Raw genomic sequence first — 26,864 nt, forward strand, 5'->3', positions numbered from 1 at the left:
GAAAGCCGCAGCAGACCTGCACACCCTCTGCTCCTCTGGCTGCTGGGGCTCCCCTTGCTTGTCCTGGCCAAGTGGGGGGCAGGCCGAGGCTGGACACAAAAGGGAACGCTCACCTGTCTGTATGTGGGATAGAAAGGCCTGGGTGACATTTGTAATAAGCATGTAGCTGTGCCTCATGAGCTCCAGAGGCATTTTTCCGTCCTGTAGATGCCCTACTGTAATTCAACCGTATTTTCCTGTGCCTGCACAGCCATCGCTGCTCCTGTGGTGTGGAGGAAGCACTGCCGTACCCCTGAGTATCAGCAGTGAGGAAGATTTGGAGGTCCTTCTCACAGTTGCCTCAGGAAGGGGCTCATCTCTCCTCCCTGTTGCTGCTGTCTGGCTGCTGGGGGTGAGGGGATGGCATCAAGCTGCCTCAGGGGAAGTTCAGGTTGGGTATTAGGGAAAAGCTCCACATGGGGAGGGTGAGCCAGCACAGGAATGGGCTCCTCGGGGAAGGGATCAAGGGCCCAAGCCAGTTGGCATTCAAGAAGCATTTGGAGGTATATAGATATATATACGTTTTAACTCTTAGGTTGCCCTGCATGGAGTGAGGAGCAGGCCTAGGTGGTCATAGCGGATCCCTTCCTGCTGAGGAGAGCCTCTATCTATGTGAGTGTCTGCAGCCTCCTCAACCGCCTTTCTCTTGCGTCTCTTCTTCTACAGAGCAGGAGGAAAAAAGACCCATAGCTTTGCACCAAACCCCAGTTGTGTGGGGCCAGGCTGCCGTTGCAGGGAGCTCAGGGCGCCACGTCCAACTGCCTTGGGCACCGTGCTAGCGTGAGGCGTCCCTGCCCATGGCAGAGGGTTGGAACTAGATGATCTTAAGCCCCTTTCCACCCCAAACCATCCTAGGATATACCCCATGTCAGCAGCGCACCAGGCACACGCCCTGAGGTGCTCACCAAACCTTGCTTGTGCTTTTAACCCCCCCGACAGCAAGCGCCAGGCTTTTACTGCGCCCAGCAAACCAGGTTTATTCCCGGCTGCTCCTTTTAACGCCGGCAGGGTCACGACCGCTCGGGGCAGGGCGGAACCCGCAGCACCCTCTGCTCCGCTTCGAGCCCCACGCTCAGTGCGGGGCCGGGAGCCACCGCCCCGCAGCCCGGCAACGCCGAACCCCCCGCGGCCGAGGCAGAGCACGCTCAGGCGGGGGCGGAAGTGTCGTCACAGAAAGGCTCTCTGCCCTCCCACAGTGGAGGAAGGACGGGCTCGAAGATGGCGGCGCCGGAGGAGCGGTTGGTGTCGGACGGGGAAGGCAGTGCGCTGGGCTCGGCGCGGCTCTCCCCGCCCACGGTCTCGGAGCCTCACGACTGCCTGGCGCCCATGGAGCTGCCTCCTCAGAGCAACACGCTCATGGGGCTGCCCATCGTGGCGATCGAGAGCATCCTCAGCTTCCTGTCCTACGATGAGATAAGCCAGCTCCGCCTGGTAGGGGACGGGGGGCGAGGGCCTTGCGGCAGCCGCGACCTGGGCCCGCGGGGGGGGGGGATGCCTCCCCATTGCCCTGGTGCCGCCGGCCCTGGGGCTGGAGCAGCGGTGGGAGGAGGTGCGAAGGTGGTGGTGGCGGCCCCGGCTGCCCCCCGCAGGGCTCCTGCTGTCGCCGGTGGGATGGGGCTTGCTTCCTTCTCTCCAGCGGTGCCCCAGCCCCTGGTGCGGGGGTGATGGGGGTGTAGGTGTGTGCCTTCATTCAGGCTATCCTAAACGTCTTTTACTTTGCCCTGCTGCTTTCATTCCGGTCGTCCTCCGCGAGAAGCTACTGGGCTGCTCGAGTCTTATTTCTCCTGGCAACTGCTTTCCTTGGGGGTCCTGTCCATTGTGTTTCATGCCTGCATGTTTATTTTAACGTATAGAGCTAAAGCCTACAAGTGTAGGAGATGGCGAGCCTGCTGCTCCAAAGACTCTGCTTTATCGAGAAATCAGTGTGGAGTTAAAAAGAAGATGTAAAAAAGCCCTTGTGTGCCTGAAAGGCTGCCTGCTTCTTCCAGTCATAGTAATAGATCTAATAAAAGATACTACTTCTACCTCTGAACTTTATAATGCAAAAAAAAGAGAAAAGGTGTGCAGCTGTCAATGAGGAGATCAGTGTGTATCAGTCTTTAACTGCTGGCCTGAGGAGCCTGATGTAAACTATGACAAGCAGCTATCTTACAGAATTTCTTATGAGATCGTAAATGGAATAATAGGGAATTAATGCATAGCTTATGTAACCCTCAGTAAACTTGGATGTACTGTTTCTATTTTAAGAAGTCTTATTAGCCTAAACTGGATAATATTGCAAGCATATTTCTGCAGAGAATTAGACTATGCGTGTCCTGGATCAGCAACCTTGCATCTTGACTGTAACTTTAAACTGAAAGCTCTTCAAGCAGAAAATCTGTTCTTACTCGTACTGCACCAAGTACACCAGTACCTAAATATTTCTAGCATGCTGTCAGTCTGCTAAAGACTTCTGCTGCTTCTGTGAAAGTAGGTGGTAGAGCTGTGAAAAAGATGTAACACTGTCTTTTTGGATTGCAGCCACTGCTTTTAAGTACTTCCAATTTGAACAAAAAGAAGTAGGTATGTTTGGGTATGCTTAGTGTTGCATGGTCAGCATTGCAGTGCTAGGCACAGCCCTTTGCTGCAACTTTCCCATTGCATTTTATAAATTGTGGTGCCTGTGGGAGCTGTAACCAGTCAGTAGAAGGTTTTTTTCTTTTCTAAGTTAATGTTTGTAAGCAACGCTTTGTCAGCAGTGAAGCTGAGAATAGGAAAGATGGTGGTGTGAGGGCTAAACCAGCTGGCTGAGCACTCATTGCTTCTTGAGAAATAAAATAAAACATTTCTGTGCTCTCTTGTGTAGCACCTGCAAGTTCATTTTCCCACATGACTGCTTGTTTCAGAAGTTTCAGAAATAGGCAAACCCAGATTGGATAAATACCAACTTTGACACACAGAGGGAACAATGCTACACATAAAATGAAGGAAACTATTCAGTTGGTCTTTCTCTATTTTTAGTTTTTGAGTCAGTAACAGCCAAGAAACTTAAAATCCATCCAGTTCCTTACTGTTCCCTTAAGCACATCAGAAGGCATTATGAGCATTCTTCTGAGAAGAAAGCACACTTGTTTTTGTTAACCAGCTGTAATACAGAGAACCAAAGCCCTTCTGGTTTGACCTAGTCAAAAGTACAGCTCATAACCACATAAGCCTGATCAGCTAGGGCTTTTGTGTGGCCATTCAGAACCAAAGGTGTTCTCTCAGCAGCTCACTTGAGAGGAAGAAACTGGTTGTTTTGCATAATGCCAGATGAGGTTGACAGGATTAAGGTGGCCTTTAAAAATAACAATGCCCAGGCATAAATTCATAGTGTAGTTTCATCACTTTCAGATTTTTAAAGGCTACAAGTAATCTTGGGAGGCACTTGTATATTCCTGCTCTTAAGATCTGTCTTCCGCAACAGTAATTTTTTCTTCAGTATGAGAACTGACTTGAGCTGCTATCAAAGATGAATGGGTGTATCTTATAATGAGTAGTATTCTGCGAAAGATGCCTCACAGGACCAAAGTAGTTGAATGACAGGGATTAAGTTACTTAGGTCTCATGCATATTAAAAATGTGTCTAAAAGCTGCCTCATTAACCCTTAAAATGTGGCAGTCCTTGGGATAAAGCATCTTGAGGAAGGTAGGAAGATACGATCCGGGAGAGCAATCAACCTAAACAAAGTTTCTTCAAAGTTGTAGACACAAAATATGGATTCCCTAAACTGATCACTTGGATGCATTCTCTGTATCCAAGCATTGAAGGAAATGGATGTCCTAATCTCTTCTTTTTCTAGAGTACTGTAGCTCTCCAATAAAAGAAAAATAATCTCTAAATTGAACTGGCATTAGATCTGGAGTGTGCACAAGTAGACAGACTAAGGAGTTGACTGGGTGGGAGGACAGAACATCAGAACATTTTCAAATGAAAATAGAGATAGGAACCTTTATTGTTTATATTGAGCATGATGAGGAGCATAATCTAAGGCTTAAGATCCATAAGCCTTTTTCTGTTCCCAAAGGCCAAGGCAAAGAACATTTCCTGCTGCTGATTGCTGTCAGGCAGGGCAAGACCATGGGCCCCTCATTGTGCAAAGGAGCACTTGCTTTCCTGAGCATAATGCTTTCTGCTCTTCCTGATGTTACTGCATTTGAAAATACAAATTAAGCACTACTGGTTAAGTAGTGAAGTAGATCTAAATTAATGGAGACTGAACAATAGGTATTCAAAAAGCAGCCTTGTCTAAAATTGTGCAGTTCTTGAGTTACCAGAATTTGTTCAGAGAAAGCGAATGAGGGGAAAAGCAGTGGCTTTCATCCTTTTGAGTATGAACTTAATCTACTTCCCCATATATGTCATCGTAAGAGAAACACAGAAAACCCAAAAGATCCAGATGTCTGAAGCTGTGATGTTCTGGATGAGCTGCAGCCTAGTACACTGGTATGGAAGCCAGCTCTATTCCAGCTTTTGAAGGCTTCTTGGATTTTTTTTTTTTTTAATGATGTAAAGAAGCTCTGGAATTTTTACGTGAGTGGATAATAATGATATTTTTATATCCAATTTATATTCCACTCGCATGTCTGAGCTTGGAAATACACTTCCATTGAGGCCATTACTACAGCAAGCATGATTAAAACCAGTCTACGAACTCTTTCCATGAACACTCTTGAGGAGAAGGTTATGGATTCTGACACACTTCAGAAGTGTCTTAGATTCTTCAGCAAACTTGTGCTTCTTTTCTGCAGAGCACAAATAAGGACTGAGGGCCTTTGGACAGCATGGATTTCATCTTCCCTTAGTTGCTGTAAATCTGTATTTACGAGTATTTCTATTTTAAAGCTTCTTGCTGAAGTCATCAACATTTTATCACTTATATTTTACCCCAGAAAGGCATTATGAAACACTGTGTTTGTGTAGCCTCTAAGGAGAAAAACATATATTGAATCTAAATACATGAGGTATTTTTATCTCTGTTTTGATCCCAGGTGAAGCTTGGAAGAAGTAAGGCATGCTTGAGGGAAGGGAAGCTGGTAGCAGTCGCTTAGTAGATTGTGTCAGTTAGTTTGTTTACTAAAAGAGGTATATTGTTCCTAGAAATATAGATGCTGTATAGTTTAAATGATGAACCATGAACCAGCTGAGAATTAAGAGGCGATTGATAAAATAAATTACAGACAAACATTCAGTTTCTGGTGGTACCTGTTACCTGTTTAGTGTTTGGCTTCTAGACTGATTATGGACACAAGTATGGGTAATGTCCAGAAATCGGAGCAAAGCATTACCCATTTGCTTGCATTACACAGCATTAAGGAGAATAAAAATACCCAGGGTTCAAAAATCTAGTGCATTTCGTATTACCCGTTGGGACTTGTCTTGGATGCGGGAGGCCTTCAGCAGACAGAAGGGTCCTTCCTGCCACCAGATGTCAGTATGCACATGGTTAAAACTACTGATTCCTCAGAATTTGTACTTAATAAGGTATTGAGGATTGTTTTCTTTTTTTGTGCTGAACAGTTGCATAGCTAACATAGCCTTTGTGTGGGTGCTAATTCCTGATTCAGGGGTTTGACAACATTAGTACTACGAGTATGCTGTGAAGTCTTGTACTGAAAATGGTAACAGGTTAAGGCATCCCTAATGCAGCTAATACCTCAGAAGGAACATGACAATTTCCTTCTTTCTGTAGTTGAAGGGCCAGCATTATTGTTTATACTCTGGAAATGCTTTAGCTGATTCAGTGAATGCGGGAGAGAGTGCTGAGACTGTGCCTCTATAGTTAGCCTGTCTCATTCTTCTCCTTTGGCTGTTGACAAGGAAGGTCTAAGACAAAGGAGCACAGATGGATTCACAGCAATTGCTTAAAGGTCCATTAATACAGATCTGTTTGAAAATGGTAATTTCTTACTCACAGAACTTATACCAGCTGTGACTAGAACACTCACTGAAAGTAGAACTTTCAGTAGTGCCTTCCGTATAGACACAAAATAATTGTAGGCTTTTCTGGGAGAAGTGAGAATCTTCTTCTTCAAGGAAGTAAATGGATGGCCTAATCTCTGTCTTTTTCTGTTTATACCTCAAGGTATAAACTTACATAAACTTTTAAAATTATGAAGTGAGTAGTTTATGGAGTGTTTATTTAAAAATAACCAAACAACAACAAAACCAAAGCTAATCCATTAGAAAGTTGGGTCACTGTGGGAGTTGTGCACTTCAGTAAAAAAACAACCCAAAACCCAAAACTGTCACAAAGAAACTCAGTAGAAACAATTTCAAAGGGCAGTTGATTCACCAACCTCACTCATCTTCAGACTTGAACTGCAGTTGCTTTAAACTTTTGTATAAGTTGGCTTTGTCTCGTAACTGGTTACATGGCGAAGGTTTAAATGTAGCTGTTTATTGAGGGTTGGTTTTTTGGTTGTTTTTTTTTTTGCAGCTATAAATATCTTTTATCCCTGCATCTGTTGAAAAAAAAATTGAGGCATGTTGGTACCCAACATGGTAAATAAAGGAATCTGTTAAACAGAGAATACATTGTACACAAAGGAATCTTGTTTCACGTGCAGTGTATTGCATAAATGTTTAAATTTAATTGTGGCTATTTTCAAAAACATAAGCCTTAAATGCTGAAGGAAACCCATCATGATTTCTTGCTTTTCAAAGCTTCTTTTTTGAGACTATAAAACATTAACTTGATTTACCAGAATCACTCTAGAGACAATGTTAAAAGCCAGGTACAGGCATTTGCAACTTCCATTAAAATTTTATCTGCGTATGTATGGGTGGTATCCAGCCTCCTGTCTCTTGTTAAGCAATATCAGGAGATAATGATATCAGAGATTGTGAACTGCATGGAACATAGCTGCCTTTTTTTGGAGTATCCTTGTTAGAAAGCCTTTTTAGAGGTGGTGATGCCTTAAGCTTAACTACAGTTTCTGCTTCTTAAAATGTAGAAAAAACAGTAAGAGAATCTTTTACCACTCAGCAACTATGGATAAGGTAATAGTAAAAGTGACTTGTGGCCTTAATTGAGCATGAAGTTTTTGTTTTTACTTAAATCCAGGTTTGCAAGCGAATGGACTTGGTTTGCCAGAGGATGTTAAATCAGGGATTTCTGAAAGTGGAAAGATACCACAACTTGTGTCAAAAGCAAGTTAAAGCTCAGCTTCCAAGGTCTGTACCAGTTAAAACTGTACTTATGTTTAAATGTGCTAGATTCTTTTATGCAGAGTATTGGAAAGGAATTTGTTGCTGGCTAATTCTGCTTATTTATATATTGAAAAATTGAGTCACAGTTGGTTTTATTTATTTATTTATTTTTTCCCCCAAAAGCACCTTGACCTAAGATCTAATTAGAGAATAATGGTGTGGATGAATGTAAGTTGTCGTATACTATGTACAGGAACATTGGAAAGTGTCTGTGGTGTTTTAAACAGAGAAAAGAGTATATATGTGCTACTCTTTTCTTCTGGCAAATCAAGCAAGGACCCCTAGAAATGAATAAATGCCATTCTTTTTTAGGACTGACTCCCTTTATTTATCTACCACTGCTTGAAAAAACAGCAAATTTTTTTCAGTGTCAAGGATTAAACAGGGAAAGTGAGTGAAGTTTGACATGTGAGCATTGCTGGGAGCTAGTTTCTCACTTAAAGCAATATTTTTTTCTCCCCTTTATGATGAATTAAGTGTAGCTACTGCTGTGTCCTGTCAGATTTCTCAGAGTGAAGAGACTCAATGTTGTTTATTGTAGAGATCCTTTGTCAAAATAACTTGCATCTCAACCTCAATTTTGTAGCAAGCACTATTAATATATTAAATTTGTCAGCTGCATTGAAGTATTAACTGTAGAAACATAGGAGGATGAAAATATTCACACTGACTTAGTGTCTACTGCTAGTTAGTAGTGAAAGTTTGTTTTTAAATAGTCCTAAATTACATATGGAGTTCATGGATCACATAAGGTGATTATTTAGAGAACAAATTCTGTCTCAGTGTGGTATGCTATTACTAGCTGGTTCTCAATCCACAGCAGGTTATTTCCATACAGACAGAACTAATGTTAGTGGTTACGTTTTCAAACCTCAGAGGGTTTTACAGGTGAAGTTAACTTGAGTGATTTTACTGTTTCATTTTGTTGACTCATTGTTAAATCTGTGTCACTTAATGGTCTGTCTTCTAGACGGGAATCAGAAAGAAGAAACCATTCATTAGCACGTCATGCAGACATCCTTGCTGCTGTAGAAACAAGGCTCTCTCTGTTAAATATGACTTTCATGAAGTATGTGGATTCCAATCTCTGTTGCTTCATACCTGGAAAGGTAAAACATGCTTTATTAAGTGAATTTATACCAGTGTTTAAAAAATATGGTTGTGTAACTTAACTTGGGACAACTGGGACAAACTTATATAATGTGTATATGAAACTGTGTTTCATAACTTGCAAACAAACACACAACCCAATGCTCTGCTATAACAGTCTGGAATGAATGAACCAGACTGTATCTAAATATTAATGTTTTTAAACTCAATTTCAATTTTCCTTTAGGTTATCTCTTAGTTCTGATGTGTGAATTGTGGCATATATATCTTATACAACCTTTTACAAGAAACACACGATATGTAGGGTTTAATTCTCAACTTTAATTCCACAAAATGGCTGGAGCCCAGGTCATCAGAAAATGCAGTAATTTGGACTACATGTAACACTAAGCACACAGTCAGGAAGATTTTAGGCACCTTTCTTAAGGATTTGAGTACTTCAGATTATTTGAATTAAAGTATTTAGTATGGGGAAACATTGTTCAGTATTGGGGTATTTTTTGTACAGTAGGCAAAATTAGTTTTAATGTGCTAAAAGTGTACTAAATGTGACTACTACTGAACAATTCCTGTGTTTCAGAATAATACCTCAACATAAAATATAAATTATGCAGGGGAGATGTACATCAGAGATAGCACTGGTTTGTAAAATGTGATAATGGAAGTGCTCAGGGGAATTGACAAAATCATGATCTGAGGAGGACTGGTACAGCTCAGGGTTGAAACAAGATCTGTGAACATTAGCCTAATGCTCTATTCATTGATCTTTCCATTTGGAAATGGTGGATGATATTAATTCTTCATGGGCAGATAATGGAATTGCACTGGGCTGAGTGGAGAACTTAAACATTGGGTTCAGGTGAGGCATGGCAGGCATTTCTCCAGTACAGTGGGATAGACTGTTGGCATGAAATGTATTTTTATCTTGAAGAGGGGGTAACTTGATCTCTTGATACTCTTGGTGACTAGCTATTTAATTTTAAATCATTATAATTTAAGGTATGTTTATTTGACTTTATTTTTTATATATGCCATGTATTTTTAAAAATTTAATATAAAATTAAACTTAAGTCCTTGATTCTCGCATGATAAATGGAATACTTAAAAGAAATACTGCCTTACTTTTGTGAAGAGTAGACAGAAAGGCAATACTCAGCTAGACCTGGGGTGCGCAGGTGTTGGGCAAGTGAGCGTGCCAGCCATTTCCCTTGTGTGTAACGAGTCATAAGAACCTTGTTTGTGTTCTGATACAACAGCTAAAAAGGGGGTATGCGTGTGTGTGTTATAGTGTATGAGCTTACTCTGCCAACAGATTCAAGGCTCAGAGTTCATATACAGTCTAGTTCCCCCCACAAAATTTTGTTTGAATGAAGCTGCCACAGAACTGTCAGGAACTGTCTAACTGTGTTAGAATATGTGACTCCTGATTTGAGGTTTGGCATACTGTGTGAGGGGTCCTGGTGATATCAGAGCTCTCCTGAAAATTTTTCTGTTGAGGATGCTTGAAGGATGTTGTTGCTAACGGGATATAGAGTGGGTTAAATTAGAGAAGTCTTTGGTAAGCTCATTGTGTGATGAGACTTTTGTCTAGCTTTTGCAACTTTTTAGCTAAGCTTCCCTTATTAAAACAGAAGATGCAACTGTAATATCTTACCTATGATTCTAAGTCCTTAATATCTGTGCTGTTCAGGAGATTCTTCAACCATTCTTAGCCCAGTGTCAGTAGTTTTGGTGCTAAGAGACCAGCACTCCTATATTGACCTATCTTACAGCCTCATGCTATAATTCATAGATTAGCAAGACACCTTTTGTCTCTCTCTATCCTACAAGAAGGGCTTGCTTTTCAAACATATTAAGAGGGTGCTTATGTTCTCTGCCAGTAGTGGATTGATATTTTGTAAAGTAATATATTTTGGACTTAATCAGAATTTGCAGTATTCCGGGTGTATGCAAGTGGACTCAGATAAATATTTGCATCAGTTCACACTGACATAATTCTTGCTACTCCATTCATGTGTTTCATAATTTACTGGGGAAGTGACTTGCTTCAGGTTCTCCAGAAAGAAATTACTATGCTCTACTGAGTATAGATTATATAAGTCAAGTATAGATGTAGTGAAACAACATTTCACACAATGAGCCTCATTCCATGAATTTGAAGAGAGTTGTTACGACAGATCAAGTGAAGAGCTTCTCTGATATATCATGAACAGCACTTCATTTCAAAAAGCTGATCTAGAACTGAGCACACGGTGTATGCGATAGTTATGTAGTAAAAGCCCCTGAATATGCCTTCTAAAATGGTCTGAAATAATCGTGCTTTTACCATAAAATCCTAATTCTTCTTAAATGTTTTAGGTAATAGATGAAATTTATCGTGTGCTAAGATATGTAAACTCTACAAGAGCTCCTCAGAGAGCTCATGAAGTTCTCCAAGAACTAAGGGACATTTCCTCCATGGCTATGGAATATTTTGATGAGAAGATTGTTCCAATACTGAAAAGAAAGATGCCTGGGTCAGATGTATCAGGACGGCTGATAGGAACTGCCCCAGGTATTAATTCCAACGTAACATCTATTTTGTTCTTCTGTTTAAAAATTACAGCACTGCATCTTTTCAAAGCTCCCTCCCTTAAATGTGAGCTTTATTACATAAACATTGATGACACTTGTTTCTTAGGAATGCTAACTGAAATTCATTTGCTTTGAAATTCAAGGAGCCTTTGTACTACCAAAAGAACAGTCACTTGAATGTATGTTAGAATTCTGCATAGTGTGTATTCATGAAACAAACGCTTTTGTGCCACCAATGAATGAGACACTATCGTTGGCACTTGGTTGAAATTTGGCACATGAGATGACAACTTGATGCCTTTTATTTTCAGGACAATCAGCAAATGAATTAACCTAAGCTGCTGTAGCGCATAAAGGGCTAGAACATCCTTGTATGTGCTTCTCTTTTTTTACTTTCCTGGAGCACTAATGTATACACTAACACGCAAAACACTGACAGGCAATCATAAAAAGGCAATTCCAATAACAGTTTATAAATAACCAATTAAACTGGTCCTTCATGTACTCTGTCAGACTTTCTGGAACTTTTCTGAACCAAAGTCTAAGGTAGTTGTCTCTTATAATGGCCAAAAGCAAAAGGTTAGTACCCATATTATTTTCCCTGTGCTGAACATCTTCACGCTTCTTGAGGACTGTAAAATTAATTCTCTGAAAAGATAACTTAATACAAATGAAAAATATTTACATCCTAAGTAAAAGCAACAGGCTTGACTGTAGGAGCTGCTTGTTGTTTCTGGTATGTCCTGTTCATCTTCTAGCCATCAGTTTGTATACCACCTCTCAATTATATCCTGTTAGTTATACCTGAAGTCCATTGAGTCTCTTGGTTGAGGATGATTACCCAAAGCCATAGTTGATGTCAGTCAGCTTTTCAAGGCCAAGGCTTCATGTCACATAAGAATACCTCTCTTGTGTTGAGGGAGGAGCAAAACCCCCTTAACGGAGACCCTTGAGTGTTACATAACAATAACTATGCTGGCATCCTAACAGGAGGAAAAGGATGTTCCTGTAGGATGCTCCATACTATACTCTATGTGCAGCACTTAAAAATTGCACCTTCCTTGCACAGGACACTACTAGAAGAGTAAAGTGATAGACACCTTGTGTGATAAAGTGTATGTACCTTTTATGATAAAGTGATAGAGATAAATCCATTAGGATAGATAGTGATAAATGCCTCTTGTGATACATAAAGTAATAGATGCCTCTTACGATAGCGATAACCTTTACAATAAAGTGATGAATATCTCTTACGATAATGTGATAAGACAATTTTACAGTAGTTAAAGTGATGAACACCTTTTATGATACATAAAATGATAGAGACCATTACGACAGATAAAGTGATAGCTGCCTCTCATAGATAAAGAAATAGATACCTGTTACGAAAGATAGTGCTATACACCTCTTACAATTAAGTTATAGATGTTTAGTCTCCTTGATTTACAGGTTGGTTGTTAAAATCAAGAGCCCCAAGCACTAAATCCAGTTTGGTTTTAGGATTTAGGAAGCATCGTTGTAAAAGACGGAAAGTAAAACGTGTTCTTCCAAAAAGTAAGTTAAACAGTAGTATCTTGTTAAGTCTCAAACCACAGAAAAGTGATAGATGCCTCTTAGGATAAAGTGGTGGATACCTGTTATGAAAATATAAAGTGATAGATGCCTCTAATGATACATAAGGTGATAGATGCTTCTTGTGATAGATGAGGTGATAGATTTCTCTTACGATAGCAATAGACAGAATCATAGAATCATTAGGGTTGGAAAAGACCCCAAGATCATTTAGTTCCAACCCCTCTGCCATGGGTAGGGACACCTTGCACTGAACCGTGTCACCCAAGGCTCTTGTCTGTCCAAGCTGGTCTTGAACACTGCCAGGGATGGAGCATTTACAACTTCCTTGGGTAACTCGTTCCAGAGCCTCACCACCCTCACAGTAAAGAACTTCTTCCTAAACTTCCCCTGTTTAAGTTTGAACCCATCAGCCCATGTCCTGTCACTACAGTGCCTAATGAAGAGTCCCTCCCCAGCATCTTTGTAGCTCCCTTCAGACACTGGAAGCTGTTCTGAGGTCTCCACACAGCTTCTCTTCTCCAGGCTGAACAGCCTCAACTTTCTCAGCCTGTCTTCATACAGGAGGTGCTCCAGTCCCCTGATCATCCTTGTGGCCCTCTTCTGGACTTGCTCCAACAGCTCCATGTCCTTTTTATATTGAGGACACCAGAACTGTACACAGTACTCCAAGTGAGGTCTCAAGAGAGCAGAGTAGATGGCTCTAAGGGTTGTTAAAGTGATAGATGGCTTAGGATTGATAAAGTGATGGACACGCATAAGATAAATAAAGGATATACTTCTTATGATAAAGTGATGGATACCTCTTATGATAAAATGTTGGACAGGTGTTACAAAACATAAAGCTATAGATGACTATGATAGATAAAGTGATAGATGCCTCTAATGATAGTGATAGATGCTTCTCAGGGTTGATAAAGTAATAGATACCTCTTACGATAATGATGGACACCTGTTACGAAAGATAAAGCAATAGATACCTGTTACAAAAGATAAAGCGATGGGTACCTCTATGATAGATAAAGCAACAGATGCCTCTTATGATAAAGTGATGCCTCTGATGATAGATAAGGCAATAGCTGTCTCTAATGATAGATAAAGAGATAAATGCCTATAATGATAGATTAGGCTATAGATGCCTCAATGATACATAAAGCAGTAGGTGCCTCTTAGGATTGATAAAGTAATAGATGGCTGTTATGATTGATAAAGTGGTAGATGCCTCCATAACTGGTAAAGTGATAAGATGCCTCTATGATAGACAAAGTGATAGATACCTCTGTGATAGTTGAAATGGTCGATGCCTCTTGATAAAGTGATAGATACCTTTTATGATTGATGAAGTAATAGATGCCTCTAATGATATAGAGGCATCTATCACTTTACCTCTAATGATAGGTAAAGTGATAGATGCCTCTGGTAAATTCATAGATGCCTCTATGATAGATAATGTGATAGATGCTTCTAATGATTGGTGAAGTGATAGATGTCTTTTATTACAGATAAAGTGATAGATTTCACTTACGATAAACTGATGCCTATAATGATAGATGAGGCAATAGATGCCTCAATGATATATAAAGAGGTAGATGCCTCTTAAGATAGTGATAGATGCCACATGGGATTGATAAAGTGATAGATGCCTCCATAATAGATAAAGTGATAAGATGCCTCTATGATAGATAATGTGTTAGATAGCTCTATAATAGATAATGTAATAGACGTCTCTACAACACATAGGATTGGTAAAGTGATAGATGGTTCTTATGATAAACTAATGCCTCTAATGATAGGTAAGGTGATTGATGCCTCTACTGATGGTGATAAATGCCTCTTAGAATTGATAAAGTGATAGATGGGTCTTAGGATTGATAAAGTAATAGATGGCTCCTGTGATAAAGTGATAGATGCCTCCATAATAGATAAAGTGATAAGATACCTCTATGATAGATAGTGATAGATGCCTCTAATAATAGATAAATTGATAGATGTCTCTTATGATAAAGTGATAGGTGTCTCTGATAGATAATGTGATAGATATCTCTATGATTGATAACATAATGGATGCTTCTGTGATAGGTAAAGCAATAGGTGCCTCTGTGATAGATAAAGCAATAGATGCCTCTGTGATAAAGTGATAAATGCCTCTTAATGATAAACTGATGCCTCTAATGATAGATAAGGTGATTGATGCCACTAATGATAACGATAGATGCCTCTTAGGATTGATAAAGTGATAGGTGGCTTTTAGGGTTGATAAAGTGATAGATAGCTCTTATGATAAAGTGATGGACACCTATATGATAAATGAAAGGATAGAAGCCTCGTAGGATGGATAAAGTAATAGACACCTTTTATGATAATTAAAGTGATAGACACCTGTTATGATAGAGGAAGCGATGGATGCCTCTATGATAGATAAACTGGCAGATGTCTCTTAGGATAGATGAGGTGATAGATGCCTATAATGATAGCTAAAGCAGAAGATGCCTCTACTGGCAGATGAAGAGGTAGATGTCTTTTAGGATTGGTAAAGTGGTAGATGTCTCTTATGATAAAGTGATGGACACGTATATGATAGGATAGATGCCTCCTATTATAAAGTGATAGATAACTCTTATGATAGTGATGGACACCTATTATGAAAGATAAAGCGATAGATGCCTCTTATGATAGATAAATTGATAGATGCTTCTAATGATAAAGTGATAGATGCTTATAATGATAGATAAGGTAATAGATGCCTCAACAATAGATAAAGCGGTAGATGCCACCGATAATAAAGTGGTAGATTACTCTTACGGTAGCAATAGATGGCTGTTAGGATTGATAAAGTGATAGGTGCCTCCTTGATGGATAAAGTGATAGAAGCCTCTAAAGATAGATGAAGTGATAGATGCCTCTAATGATAGATGAGGCAATAGATGCCTTTTATGATCATGGTAGATGGCTCTTAGGATTAAGTGATAGATACCTGTTATGATAAAGTGATAAACTTTTTTATGATAGATAAAGTGATGGGCACCTATATGATAGCTAAAGGGATAGACGCCTCTTAGGATGCATAAAGGGGTAGACGCCTTTTACGATAGTTAAAATGATAGACACCTGTTTTGATAGAGGAAGTGATGGATGCCTCTAACTACAGATAAGGCGATAGACACCTTATGACAAAGTGATGGGCAACTTGTATGACGAAGTGATGGGCAACTTTTATGACAAAGTGATGGGCAACTTTTATGACAAAGTGATGGGCAACTTTTATGACGAAGTGATGGGCAACTTTTATGATAGTGGTAGACCCCTCGTGATAAAGTGATAGATGCCTGTTACGATAGATGAAGCGACAGATGCCTCTTAATGATAGTCACAGATGCCTGTTAGGATTGATAGTGATAGATGACTTTTATGATAGTCATAGATGCCTCTTATGATAGAGGAAGTGATAAACATCTTTTACGATAAAGTGATGGGTGCCTCTTTAGGATGGTGAAGTGATGGGCACCTCTTATGATAAAAGTGATAGATGCCTTTTACAATAGTTAAAGTGGTCTGTACCTCTTAACAATAAAGGAAGTGACAGACGCCTGTTATGATAGAGAAAGTGATGGAGGCCTATTATGATAAAGTGATGGATACCTTTTACAGGATCCTCTTAAGATAGATAAATTGATAGATGCCTCTTAGGAATGATAAAGCGATAGACGCCTCTTGGGGTAAGTACCTCTTGCCATAGAGGAAGTGGTAGATAGCTCTTATGATAGATAGCTCTTATGATAGATAAAGTGATAGATACCTTATGAAGAGACATAACTTATTCTGTAGCTTTTAGTGTCCTTGATTTGCAGGATTTTTAGTAAAATCAGGATTCCCAGGCGCAGAACCTAGAATGATTTTAGCGTTTAGGAAGAGTCGTTCTAAGGAATGGAAAGTAAAATGTGTTCGTCCAAAAAGTAAGTGCAAGTATGGTACCTTGTTAACCCTTGTTAAGCCCCAAACCACAAAATTTTAGAGCTTTAGTTGTCTACAACTAAGACAGCACAGTTTTATTCCTCCATTGAAATATATATATGACTATTTTGTAATAAATAATTTATAGACATGTTGTTGGGTTTTGACCTAACATCTGTTAACACTAAGTCTAGATGGTGTCTTTATGTAATTTTTGATACAGCAAAAGGAAGGCAGCTTCTATACAGAAAATTAATGATGAGCTGTTTTCCACACTACTGAGAATCTTACGTATTTTAAATTAAGCTAATTGTGCTCTGGGATGCCATGTGCTCTTGTTTTACACTTAAATCGTAGAATGGTTAGGGTTGGAAAGGAACTTAAGATCATCTAGCCATGGGGAGGGACACCTCGCACTAGGCTATGTCACCCAAGGCTCTGTCCAGCCTGGCCTTGAAGACTGCCAGGGACGGAGCATTTACCACTTCTTTGGATAGCAGTTCCCGTGCCTCACCAATCTCATGATAAAGAACTTCTTCCGTATATCTAACCTGAATCTCTTCTGTGTAAGCTTTAATCCATTACCCCTTGTCCTGTCGCTGCAATCCCTGATGAAGAGTCCCTTTCCAGTGTCTTTGTAGGCCCCTTTCAGATACTGGAAGGCTGCTATGAGGTCTCCACACAGCTTCTCTTCTGCAGGCTGAACAGCCCCAATTTTCTAAGCCTACCTTTGTAACTGTAAATATGTTGACATGTTCACGTAACTTGCAACCAATATTCAGATTTATGTTTGGGGAGTAGGGATAAGTAAAATATGAAAACTGGGACACAGTTTCTGTCTTAAAGTTGTAGAGGATTAATTGCAATTTTCTCTGAAGTTCCAGGACCTTCTGCTGCACTGACAACAATGCAGCTTTTCTCCAAGCAGAACCCTTCAAGACAGGAAGTCACTAAACTCCAGCAGCAAATAAGAGCAAATGGCACAGGCTTGACATCGTTAAAGCGTGAAATCTCAGAGCTTCGCATCAAGGTGCAAGAGCAACAGAAACAACTCCAAGATCAAGATCAGAAACTGCTTGAGCAAACCCAAATCATAGGTGAACAGAACGCCCGATTGGCTGAGCTTGAACGCAAGCTGCGAGATGTGATGGAGAGCACAGTAGGAAATTCTTCAGGGTCCAGCTCAAATGAACAATCTCCTAGAAAACGGAGGAAGACAGTTGAATCCACGGACTGTCCTAGGAAATCTAAACGCCTTCGAAACAGAAAATAACTTGGGAGTAAACAACACTTTCAGGAGGATACACTTATCTTTAGTAGCCCAAGCAGGTCTGCTTGTTTGTGACTAGCTTCATGGTGTCACTTAGGCTGCTGGTTCTTCAAAACACCACTTAGACTTGAACAGTAATTTTCTTTCATTGAGACTTTTCCCCTGCTATCTGTATGGATGGGCCTAATGCACAAAATCTTTCAGATTTGCAACAGTTACATACTAACCAGACCTGCTCTGTTATGTTTTGAGAGGGTAACTTTTTTTTGTGCCGATGTGTTTAAAGTAAACTTATTTGTGTTTATGCATATGTTCAAATAAAAACCTTAAATAAATTCAGTCTTAACTGATTAAAAAGTTAAGCATAAAAACAAATGTCCTGTTCACTTGAAGCAAAGATCCATTTGTAAAATCTTGGTTTAGAGAACTTGAACTTTTTTTGTTAAAAGTGACCTTGTCTGGAATGTCTGAAAAGTAGTTAATACTTTTGGGGGGTCTCTGTAACAAGTAACACTGACTTCTTAAGCTACAGTATTGGCTATGTATTTTTGTAAACTTGAAAGGCCTCTGTCTGGTCTTCACATGCACACCCCCTGGATGTTGGTCTTGGGAGTCATATTCCACGTTTGCATGGATTTATGCATGTGCAGCTTAGTCAGCCTACCAAAAGCATTTGCCTGAAGTTGTTCGGAACTCTGGGAGAGAGCAGAGACCTATAAAGCAGTTTCTTTGTTCCTCAGCCATAGCTTAGTATCTGCTTTCTGACAATGATGTGGTCTCACCCAGGTGAGTTTGAACCCCGATGCTCTCCCTCTCTCACTGCCTGTAAATCACAGGTACAGTTAGGCAGAGCTGGGGAACTGAGATCACTTGATTCACAGGCCAACATTTAATCAGTATCAAATTGTCCCCAGAATACCCAAGCTCAGGGGGACATGTTTGAATGAAATTCTGTATTGTGGGAAAACTTCAACTATTATGTGTGTATGTGTTTGGGGTGGGGTGGAAATTTCTCTGTAACACTGATGACAATATTCTACAGTTTCCTTATCCGAAAAAGTAAATCACTTCAGACAAAGCTTTAATTTCTTTTGCACCTCTGTTTTGAGCTTGTAACTGGAAAAGCATGTCTTGCACTGTTCAGTCTCTCTGATCACCTTAACAACCTCAGAGTTGTGTACAGTGATTTATTTTTTTTCCCCATCTGTATATTTTTGGAACTTTATACAAATACCATTGTCCTTGTTTTTGTTTTAATGTACTAAACTATGTAGCTTTATCCTTTGACTTACGGGTTTTTTTTAATTAGCTGCTGCTTTGTGTTTAGGTGGTACTGAATTCAGATTGGTGTGGCACTGAAAATGCAAATACTGCATTTGGAGCTGGTCAGAATCTTGCTGTTATTACCATGAGTTAAAGTGCAAATTTCTCATACGTTTTATGTGGCTGTCAGCATCACGTAGTGGTTGTATTTAAATCGGTGAACAAAGCAGAAATTGTCTGGTCAAATGTTACACGATTGTGGGGAAAAGCGACCTTTCCTTAAAACTTCAGCTACAAGTTTTACTTCTAAAACATATTAGCTCATATCAGAAGTAACATTGCAAATGCCTAATGTTTAGCAGACATTTAATTTTCAAATAAACTTGTTGGGTGGTTTGTGTCCTTTAAAAAAACCCCAAACATACTGCTTAAAAGAAGCATCCAGGAAGTGATACAAAGTTATCTGAGGGAAAGGTTAAACTGTTAAAGGAGTAAATTGCTTTTTTTACTGTTATGGACCTCTTTAAGGTAGGTATCTGCTGTTCAGTTTAAAAGCATATATTTTGTCTTTTAGAAAATAATCTTGACTCAAAAGGTTCGAAATGATAGCTGTAACTGCTGTCCATCATTTGATACAAATTCATTTAATGGTCATTCATGGTGACAAATTGATGGAGTTTTTTAACTACCCCATATTTGTGGTTAAATAGGAATTGCATATACTGAAAAGGTTAATTCATATATCTCAATATCTTTCACTTCAGTTTCTTTATTCTAAAAGATGCAAACGGTTCCCTCCCTCCCCCCTAGTATACAAATAGTTTCAGGTTATTCATATTATTTGTGAATCTGTGTGTAAGCCACGTGTAAACTGAGCTGGAAAGAACAACAGCAGCCTATTGTTACATGAAACATTCTCTGTGAATGGTGCCAAGTTGGAACCTTCAACTAAAGGAAGTATCACGTGCTGCAAGTTTGCAGGTGTATCCTGATCGTCTGTGTGCTACCAAATGTAGTAAAATTGAATGAGCCCCATGAAACTTAAGTGGTAGAAGGGTTAGGGTTACAAACAATCTCCAAGAAATGTCACAGCAAAGGTATGCTACTATTTTGTTTTCACTTCCTGGGGAGGGAGGGAGGGAGATTACTCTCAGACTGGAATATACACTCGTGGTATAGATAGAATATGGAAAACAAATAATAGTAGAGGAATAACTGGAAAATGAATTTCTGACCCCATATTGACCCTTACTAAATAGAAAAGGGTGCATGAACATGCTGATAAATAGCCTGAAGTAAAATTAAATCATTTCTGACTATAAATTTCTGTGCAGGTTTACATGAATTGGTATATCAGCCTCAAAAAGTACAGTGTTAGTAGCAATTAGTGATCACAGAATCTGTTCAAGGTAGAACCTCAGATTAGTGAGACTAAGATGTAATTTACAAGTTAACATAAAAAATTTTATTTGCAGTGTCTTCAGTTTTGGCGCTTGTAGCAACAGCTGAAACAGTACAGCTCAGGGTTGACAGGAAAAGCCAAGTGTCTTCTACAGCTGTTTCTTAAAATAGCTTAAAACTCCTGAGGCTTTCCTGTTTCTTGAGCTTGCTTGCTTTTTTTTTTAGTCTTAAAAGAGCAGCTTGCTTTGTAACAGCTCTTTGTTTCATGGTAGGGTCTTGAATTCCTGATACTCAGCGCATTAACTTAATCATAGAAGTTCATTAATGTTACAAGTTTGCCTCCACATAATTTCTCAATGTAAGAGGTAAGACTATTGAACAGAAGCTCTGTTGCTCTTACTAAGCTCTTCTAACAGTTAATTATGGGAACTGCTAAGATCACCTAAGGAATTTTCTGCATCAGGAGCCTCTTGGAAAGTAGGGTGATGCAAGAAGTAGTTAAATGTGTGTTTGGACAAGCAAGGATAACCTATTTCCTAGTGTTCCTGATGATTTTAAGGTGGTAACTGGCAAATTGCAGTGATAGTTTGTTCATTCATAGGTAAATTCAGTTTGGAGTATCTTACCACAACACATCTGCTAATTGTTACTGTTCTGATACTCTCTAGTTGCATTCCTATGTTGCTTTGCACTGTTCTTTGACCAGCTTACTTGTCCATGTACTCTCAGTTCTCGCAGTTGTACTTGCTGGATCTCACCTTCCTGGGTGGATGGGGATGTGCTGCCAGCTGTGGCTTATGTGTAACTGAGCACTCCAGGATTTTTTGTTCTAGCTTTGTGCCAGCTGAAGACATGCTAGGTACTGGATATCTTCATCTTTAGAAGGGAAAGTTCCATACAAAACCTGTTACCTTGCTGATGACCCAATCTGGATTTGTTACATGGAATGCTTAAACCAGAAAGGCTCAGTGATTAGGAAAAACACTGCACTCCAGGACACTTGGGCAATTACATTTTCCAAAACTTTCCTATTTAATATTTTTCTTAGTTGTTTAAGCCTTGTTTAGCTGCAATGGAATGTTTATTTTATAAATCTGGAATCTATTTAACTACCCTACTGAAACTTGTGACCATTTACAAACCTATATAAATTTGCAGTGCTGTAAACCTGCTGCTGCGTACTGAACTCTTAATACCCGTGTCTTTTTTTCCCTCCAGTGCTCCTGTCCGTAGCTATGACCTTTCTTAGCAGCAGCCACGTTTTGTTCTCTGCAGGATCCTTCCCATGGTTGAGAAGGTTTTTAGTGCAGTGCTAATATTTGAACTACAATAAGAAGGGAACATTTTGAGGAACAAGGGAGACTTGTTTTTCAACCAGTCCATCAGACCCATGGCGTCCAAAGCTGGAGCTGGGAATTGAACTTTCCATTCCAATGTCACCCGTTTTTGACGTTGAGTGAAACACTTGTGATCCTGGCAATTTTGCAAACAACTTCTGCTCTGGTAACTCAAACGCACTTCCTGGTTTATTGAGAAGTGGTCACTGAGCAAGTAAAACTGAACAAGGAGAAAATTCCTTGATGAAATAGAAACATTGATTTTCCTGTGTATGCTGCACCACTCCTCACATGTGACTATGGACAGAGGAGCTGTGAATAAACTTTTCCATCCTTCTTCCACTCTTCCCATTTTTGCTTCTAATTCACATCCTAATATGCACAGATTAAAAATGTGCGTGAACAAAAATATTTGCAAAGCTGTTTCGTCTTAGAGATCCTGTGCTTTGTCCATTACTTTAGGTTGTAAACATTTTCAAGTAGGAATTGTATTTCCACTGCATTTGCACCATTGCACATGGGGTAATATTTATTGGCCTTTTTTATTTATTATTACTAATAAATTTTAAGCAATGCATCATGAACCTTGAGATATTCATATTACATTCATACATCAGGTATAATTTACTTTGTGACAACTTCCTGTTACTTTTATCACTTATTATTGATTTACATACCTTATCTATCATAGAGGCATCTATCACCTTATCTATTGTAAGAGGCATCTATCACATCCTCTATCATAACAGGCATCTATCACTTTTACTAATGTAAATGGTGTCTATCCCTTTATCCATCATAAGAGGCATCTATACCTTTATCATAGAGGTACCCATCATTTTCTCTATCATAAAAGGCATCCATCAGTTTATCATAAGTGATGTCTATTGCTTTATCAATCCTAAGAGGCATCTACTGCTTTATCTATCATTAGAGTGGAATTAAGGACAACTAAAATTCCAAGCAAGTACTCATTCTAACTGCTACATAAAGTAGTCTTTGTAACTGAACTGCCCACAGTCAGTATTTTATGCAAAATAGAGGCAGGGAGAGATAAAATGGAGTTTAGCTCTCACAGAGAAGTTTGTCAAAGCTCTTAAAATATCTTACCACAAAAAGTGAAGAAAATGGAGACCTACCTTGGCCCAGGTGTTTTGGAGTTGCAGCTGAGGATGTATCTTTAGGTAGCTTTTAGAAGTTTAGACTTTGGCCAAATGACAGCTAGTTCTTCCAACCACACATCTCTCACCTATGGACAAGAAAAAGTGCTTTTTGAAGAGCCACTGGAAGATGCGGTTTGTTTCCAGTCTTAATAAAGCGACTCGCATGAGTCTACTCGACAGTCTGCGGCGGCCTCTGGGCAGGTTGTCACCACCGAGGGGGCAGAAATCCCACCTGCAGCTAAACCCGCATGAGCACCATTGAGGACAGGAGGCAGCGCACCGCGGGGCGGGGTGTGTGTGAACATGAAGCCGGCTCGTCCTCTCTACCACGGTGAGCCATGAAGGAGCTCCGGGTTTCCACAGCGTCTGGGCGCAGGAGGGCTCCCGGAGCCAGGGCTAGCGCTACAAGCCGAGACTTTTCTCTCCCTCCTTACATACCACTTATTCATGAGGCGTTATTAAGGGCACCCACAGCACTGGCCACCGCACTGCTGGTTTGAGGGGCAGGCTGCCGCCCCGCTCTCTGCCCCCCTGAGGCGGCACCGCGTCACCGCCCCCTCAGCCCACACCCGGCCCCTCGGCCGAGGACGCCTCCAGGGGGAAGGTCGGAGAGCCGCAGCCCGCCCGTACGGCCGCAGGACGGATCAATGTGCACCTTTTCCGTGAGGAGGGGGCTCACACAACCGCCCTTCGACGGGGGCCGGCACTGAGGAGCTGCCGGCCCCTCAGGCGATGGCTCCGCTACGCGCCTCGACCCGCCCGGCCCGGGGCGGGGCCTGTCAGCCCTGACAGCCGGCAGCTAGCCAATGGGGAGCGAGGCCGGGGTGGTGGGTGGGACTCCCGCCGAGCCGCCTCCGCGGAGCTATAAAGCGCGGAGCGGGGAGGGTGGGTGTCGCGGTTTGGGTGCTGCGGAACCGGGCCGGGCGGGTACGGGCCAGCGGGCTGGGGGCTCCGCGCTGCCGAGATGGGCAACACCGTGGCCAGAGAGGATTTCGAGTGGGTCTACACGGACCAGCCTCATGCAGACCGCCGCAAGGAGATCCTGGGTGAGGAGGAGAGGTGGCGGCGGTGCTGCCGCTCCTTGCCGCTGGCTGCGTGGCGGGGCGCGGGGGACACCCCACAAAATGGCTGCCGGGCGCCCACGCCGGGGGGCGCCGTGCGGAGGGCCCGTCCGTCGCCGCTGGTCGTTAGAGGAACCTGGAGCGTGGGGACAGGCGAGCGTGGAGGAGTGCGGCCGGGGCCACAACCGGCCCGGGCCGAGGGAGAGGAGCGGCGCGGCGCCGGCCGCGTCTGTGGAGGCGGGAGCCGCCACCTTGGCGGCGGGGGAGGGGAAGGAGAAGGAGGCGGGGGGCTCCTCGCTGCCGGCGGAGGCAGCGCCTGAGCCCCAGACGTAGGGTGGGCGGCTCGGGCTTCCATTTCGAGCTGCGGAGCGGTGCGGGTGATGCGGGTCCCCTCGCTCCCTGCGGGCCGCTCGCCGCCCGCTTCCGCGGAGCCCTGCGTGCGGTAGGAAGCGAGCTGAATAATTGATAACGTGTCTGGTGGTCGGTATAAATAGCTCGGGTGCAGGGCGTAGAGGTCGCCGCGGCACGCAGGAGTGGTGGCGAAGAACCGCGTTTTCAAGCGAGATGGCCAAAATCAGCCCTTCTGAATTGCTGGTGGGTTGTCAGTTCAAGGCTTTTCCTTTCCGGGTAGCCGGAGGTGGTACTGATGCTTGTCATGTACATGTCTGGTTTCTGAGCAACAGAAATACGCTAAAATGATTTAAATTGAAAGGATTCATTATTGCAGTAAATGTCACAAGTGGAAAGCTGGTGGGGTTTCATCATGTTTGCAGACAGCCCTAACTGGGAGGAAGGGAAGGAATGGCTGTATCTGCTTTTGTAATCTAACTGTTTGTGAGGAGAGCTTCTAAATAACTGCTTTTTTTCCACTGAATTCTTTCCCATCTAGCGAAGCATCCAGAGATTAAAGCGTTGATGAAGCCAGACTACAACTTGATCTGGGTGGTTGTGCTGATGGTTCTTGCACAGTTGACTGCCTTTTACCTAGTTAAAGACTTGGACTGGAAATGGGTAATCTTCTGGGCATATGTTTTTGGAAGCTGTATTAGCCACTCCATGACTCTGGCGATTCACGAGATCTCCCACAACAGTGCCTTTGGCAACAGCAAAGCAATGTGGAATCGATGGTTTGGGATATTTGCCAACCTCCCTCTTGGCCTCCCATACTCCATATCCTTCAAGAGATACCACATGGATCATCATCGTTATTTGGGAGGTGATGGAATTGATGTGGACATTCCTACCAACTTTGAAGGCTGGTTTTTCTGCACCCGTTTTAGGAAGTTCATATGGATTGTTCTTCAGCCATTTTTCTATGCGATTAGACCTCTCTGCATCAATCCCAAACCTATTACTCGACTTGAAATAATCAATTTGTTGGCTCAACTTTCCTTTGATGTCGTGATATATTATTTATGGGGAGTTAAATCCACATTTTACATGCTTGCTGGCTCAGTACTTGGACTTGGGTTGCACCCAATTTCAGGACATTTCATAGCTGAACATTACATGTTTTTGAAAGGACATGAGACATATTCCTACTATGGGCCACTTAATTTGCTCACTTTTAATGTTGGCTATCACAATGAACATCATGACTTTCCTAATATTCCTGGCAAGAGCCTTCCACTGGTAAGTTTACTTCTGAGGTTATTACTTTTGCTCAAAATAAGCCCTACTTGAAAACTGGGTGGAACACTGATAGAAGAATGGAAGTTGGGAGATAAAAAGCCCAAACAAGAACAAACAACTGTTTTCAAGTTGAGTGATGAAGGGGGTAATTATTTATAATTTCAGTGCTCTCTTAACCTAACCACAGCCTCTTCCATGAAAGTGGAGGGGAGGAAATGTATGTCTTAAGTTGTGCACTGTATTCTTTAATCACAACCAGCCTTCTGATTTCTTCAGAAACTAGCTAAGAAGTTGCAAATAACTTCAGATTTGTTGGCTCTGTCCTTGAAATCTGAAGGACAGTGTTCTTATGCATGCTTATCCTTCAGTCTCTCCTATCACTGTAATTCTCTGATGGGGAAAAGAGAGGGTCTGAGGTACTGCTGATGTTTGTTGTAGTGTGACATATGTTTAATAGCTTTCTAGTTTGGAGCAGCTCAGTTTCTTCTAGTGAGAGCTTTTGAACCCTAAGTAAGTGTTAGGCTTCAAAGCCGAGACTTTGGACCTTCCACATGAGAGTAGATGGGAACTTTCACATTAGTTCCTCTCCAGGTCTTTGCTGGCTTTTAAGCAGGAGCTTAATTGTCATTGTGTATGTGTGTCCCAATTGGAGTATGGGAACACAGGCTTCCAGGGTTACACCTAAAACTCATCTTCAGTTAAAAGTTGCTTTTATCAGTGGAAAATGTCTTTAATCAGACACTAAATTAGCAGTTTGACAGCAGCTGTGGTGTTGGTCTTGCAGCTTTGTTACTGTACTTGATAGTGACCTTGTAAGCTTGTGCCTTTGGAGTATAAGCTTGATTGTTGTTTCTGTTGTCGGTGGAAGTGTAGGTGAAATAACTACTCCAGCACTACTTTAGCAAGGTGGTTAAATTCTGTAACTCCTTTGTTGAGACTTTTCTGTGGGCCTTGTTGATTTTTGAAAGAGATGGGTCATTTTTCTTATCCATAGATTTCATCTTTCAAATGCAGCCAAAGCTGCTTTAACTCGCCTTGATACTGAGATCTGTGCTGATGAACCAGCATTTCACTTCTTGGACCAGTACTTAAGTTGTAAGCAGGGAATGAATTTTTTTCCAAGTACTTAACTGCAGAGGTGAATACCCAGCTCTGCTATAAGACTGTTAATCCACAGCTCTGATAAAAGAACAAAGCTGCCTTTTAGAAGAACATAGTTAATTTGATTGGACTGGACTCTGCTATGCTGTGTGCTAACGA

At 41.4% G+C, this 26,864-nt stretch overlaps 2 protein-coding genes and 1 long non-coding RNA gene across 5 annotated transcripts in view; 2 read left to right on the forward strand and 1 right to left on the reverse strand.

Moving 5' to 3' along the window:
* Positions 1 to 26,864, forward strand: part of DEGS1 (delta 4-desaturase, sphingolipid 1) — an 89,251-nt gene that overhangs the window by 60,379 nt on the left and 2,008 nt on the right. Inside the window, exons 2-3 of one of the 2 annotated variants that reach the window (XM_062606043.1) lie at positions 23,863 to 23,957; positions 24,862 to 25,604. In XM_062606043.1, coding sequence (XP_062462027.1) covers positions 23,876 to 23,957; positions 24,862 to 25,604 — 825 coding nt within the window. In that variant the 5' untranslated portion in view covers positions 23,863 to 23,875. Of the gene's footprint in view, positions 1 to 23,862; positions 23,958 to 24,426; positions 24,567 to 24,861; positions 25,605 to 26,864 lie in introns of those variants that run through there. The other variant, XM_062606044.1, reaches the window with a different exon arrangement.
* On the forward strand, positions 1,217 to 19,026 carry FBXO28 (F-box protein 28). 2 transcript variants are annotated; one of them, XM_062605888.1, is made up of 6 exons: positions 1,217 to 1,470; positions 7,125 to 7,234; positions 8,241 to 8,379; positions 10,739 to 10,934; positions 12,455 to 12,508; positions 17,356 to 19,026. In XM_062605888.1, the coding sequence occupies exons 1-6, from the start codon at positions 1,258 to 1,260 to the stop codon at positions 17,748 to 17,750; spliced, it is 1,107 nt and encodes a 368-aa protein (XP_062461872.1). In that variant the 5' UTR covers positions 1,217 to 1,257; the 3' UTR covers positions 17,751 to 19,026. The 2 variants fall into 2 exon arrangements, with proteins under 2 accessions (XP_062461872.1, XP_062461873.1); XM_062605889.1 differs by lacking the exon at positions 12,455 to 12,508 and having other exon boundaries at positions 1,219 to 1,470.
* Positions 8,262 to 23,579, reverse strand: LOC134157193 (uncharacterized). The gene is made up of 3 exons (XR_009962226.1): positions 23,384 to 23,579; positions 22,888 to 22,997; positions 8,262 to 8,371 (listed from the first exon to the last, which is right to left on the reverse strand). It is a non-coding gene; the product is annotated as an uncharacterized LOC134157193 (long non-coding RNA).

The sequence above is a fragment of the Pezoporus occidentalis genome, unplaced genomic scaffold, assembly GCF_034315485.1.
Source record: "Pezoporus occidentalis ecotype Australia unplaced genomic scaffold, CSIRO_AGI_Poc_V1 ctg93, whole genome shotgun sequence".
Classification (NCBI taxonomy): domain Eukaryota; kingdom Metazoa; phylum Chordata; class Aves; order Psittaciformes; family Psittacidae; genus Pezoporus; species Pezoporus occidentalis.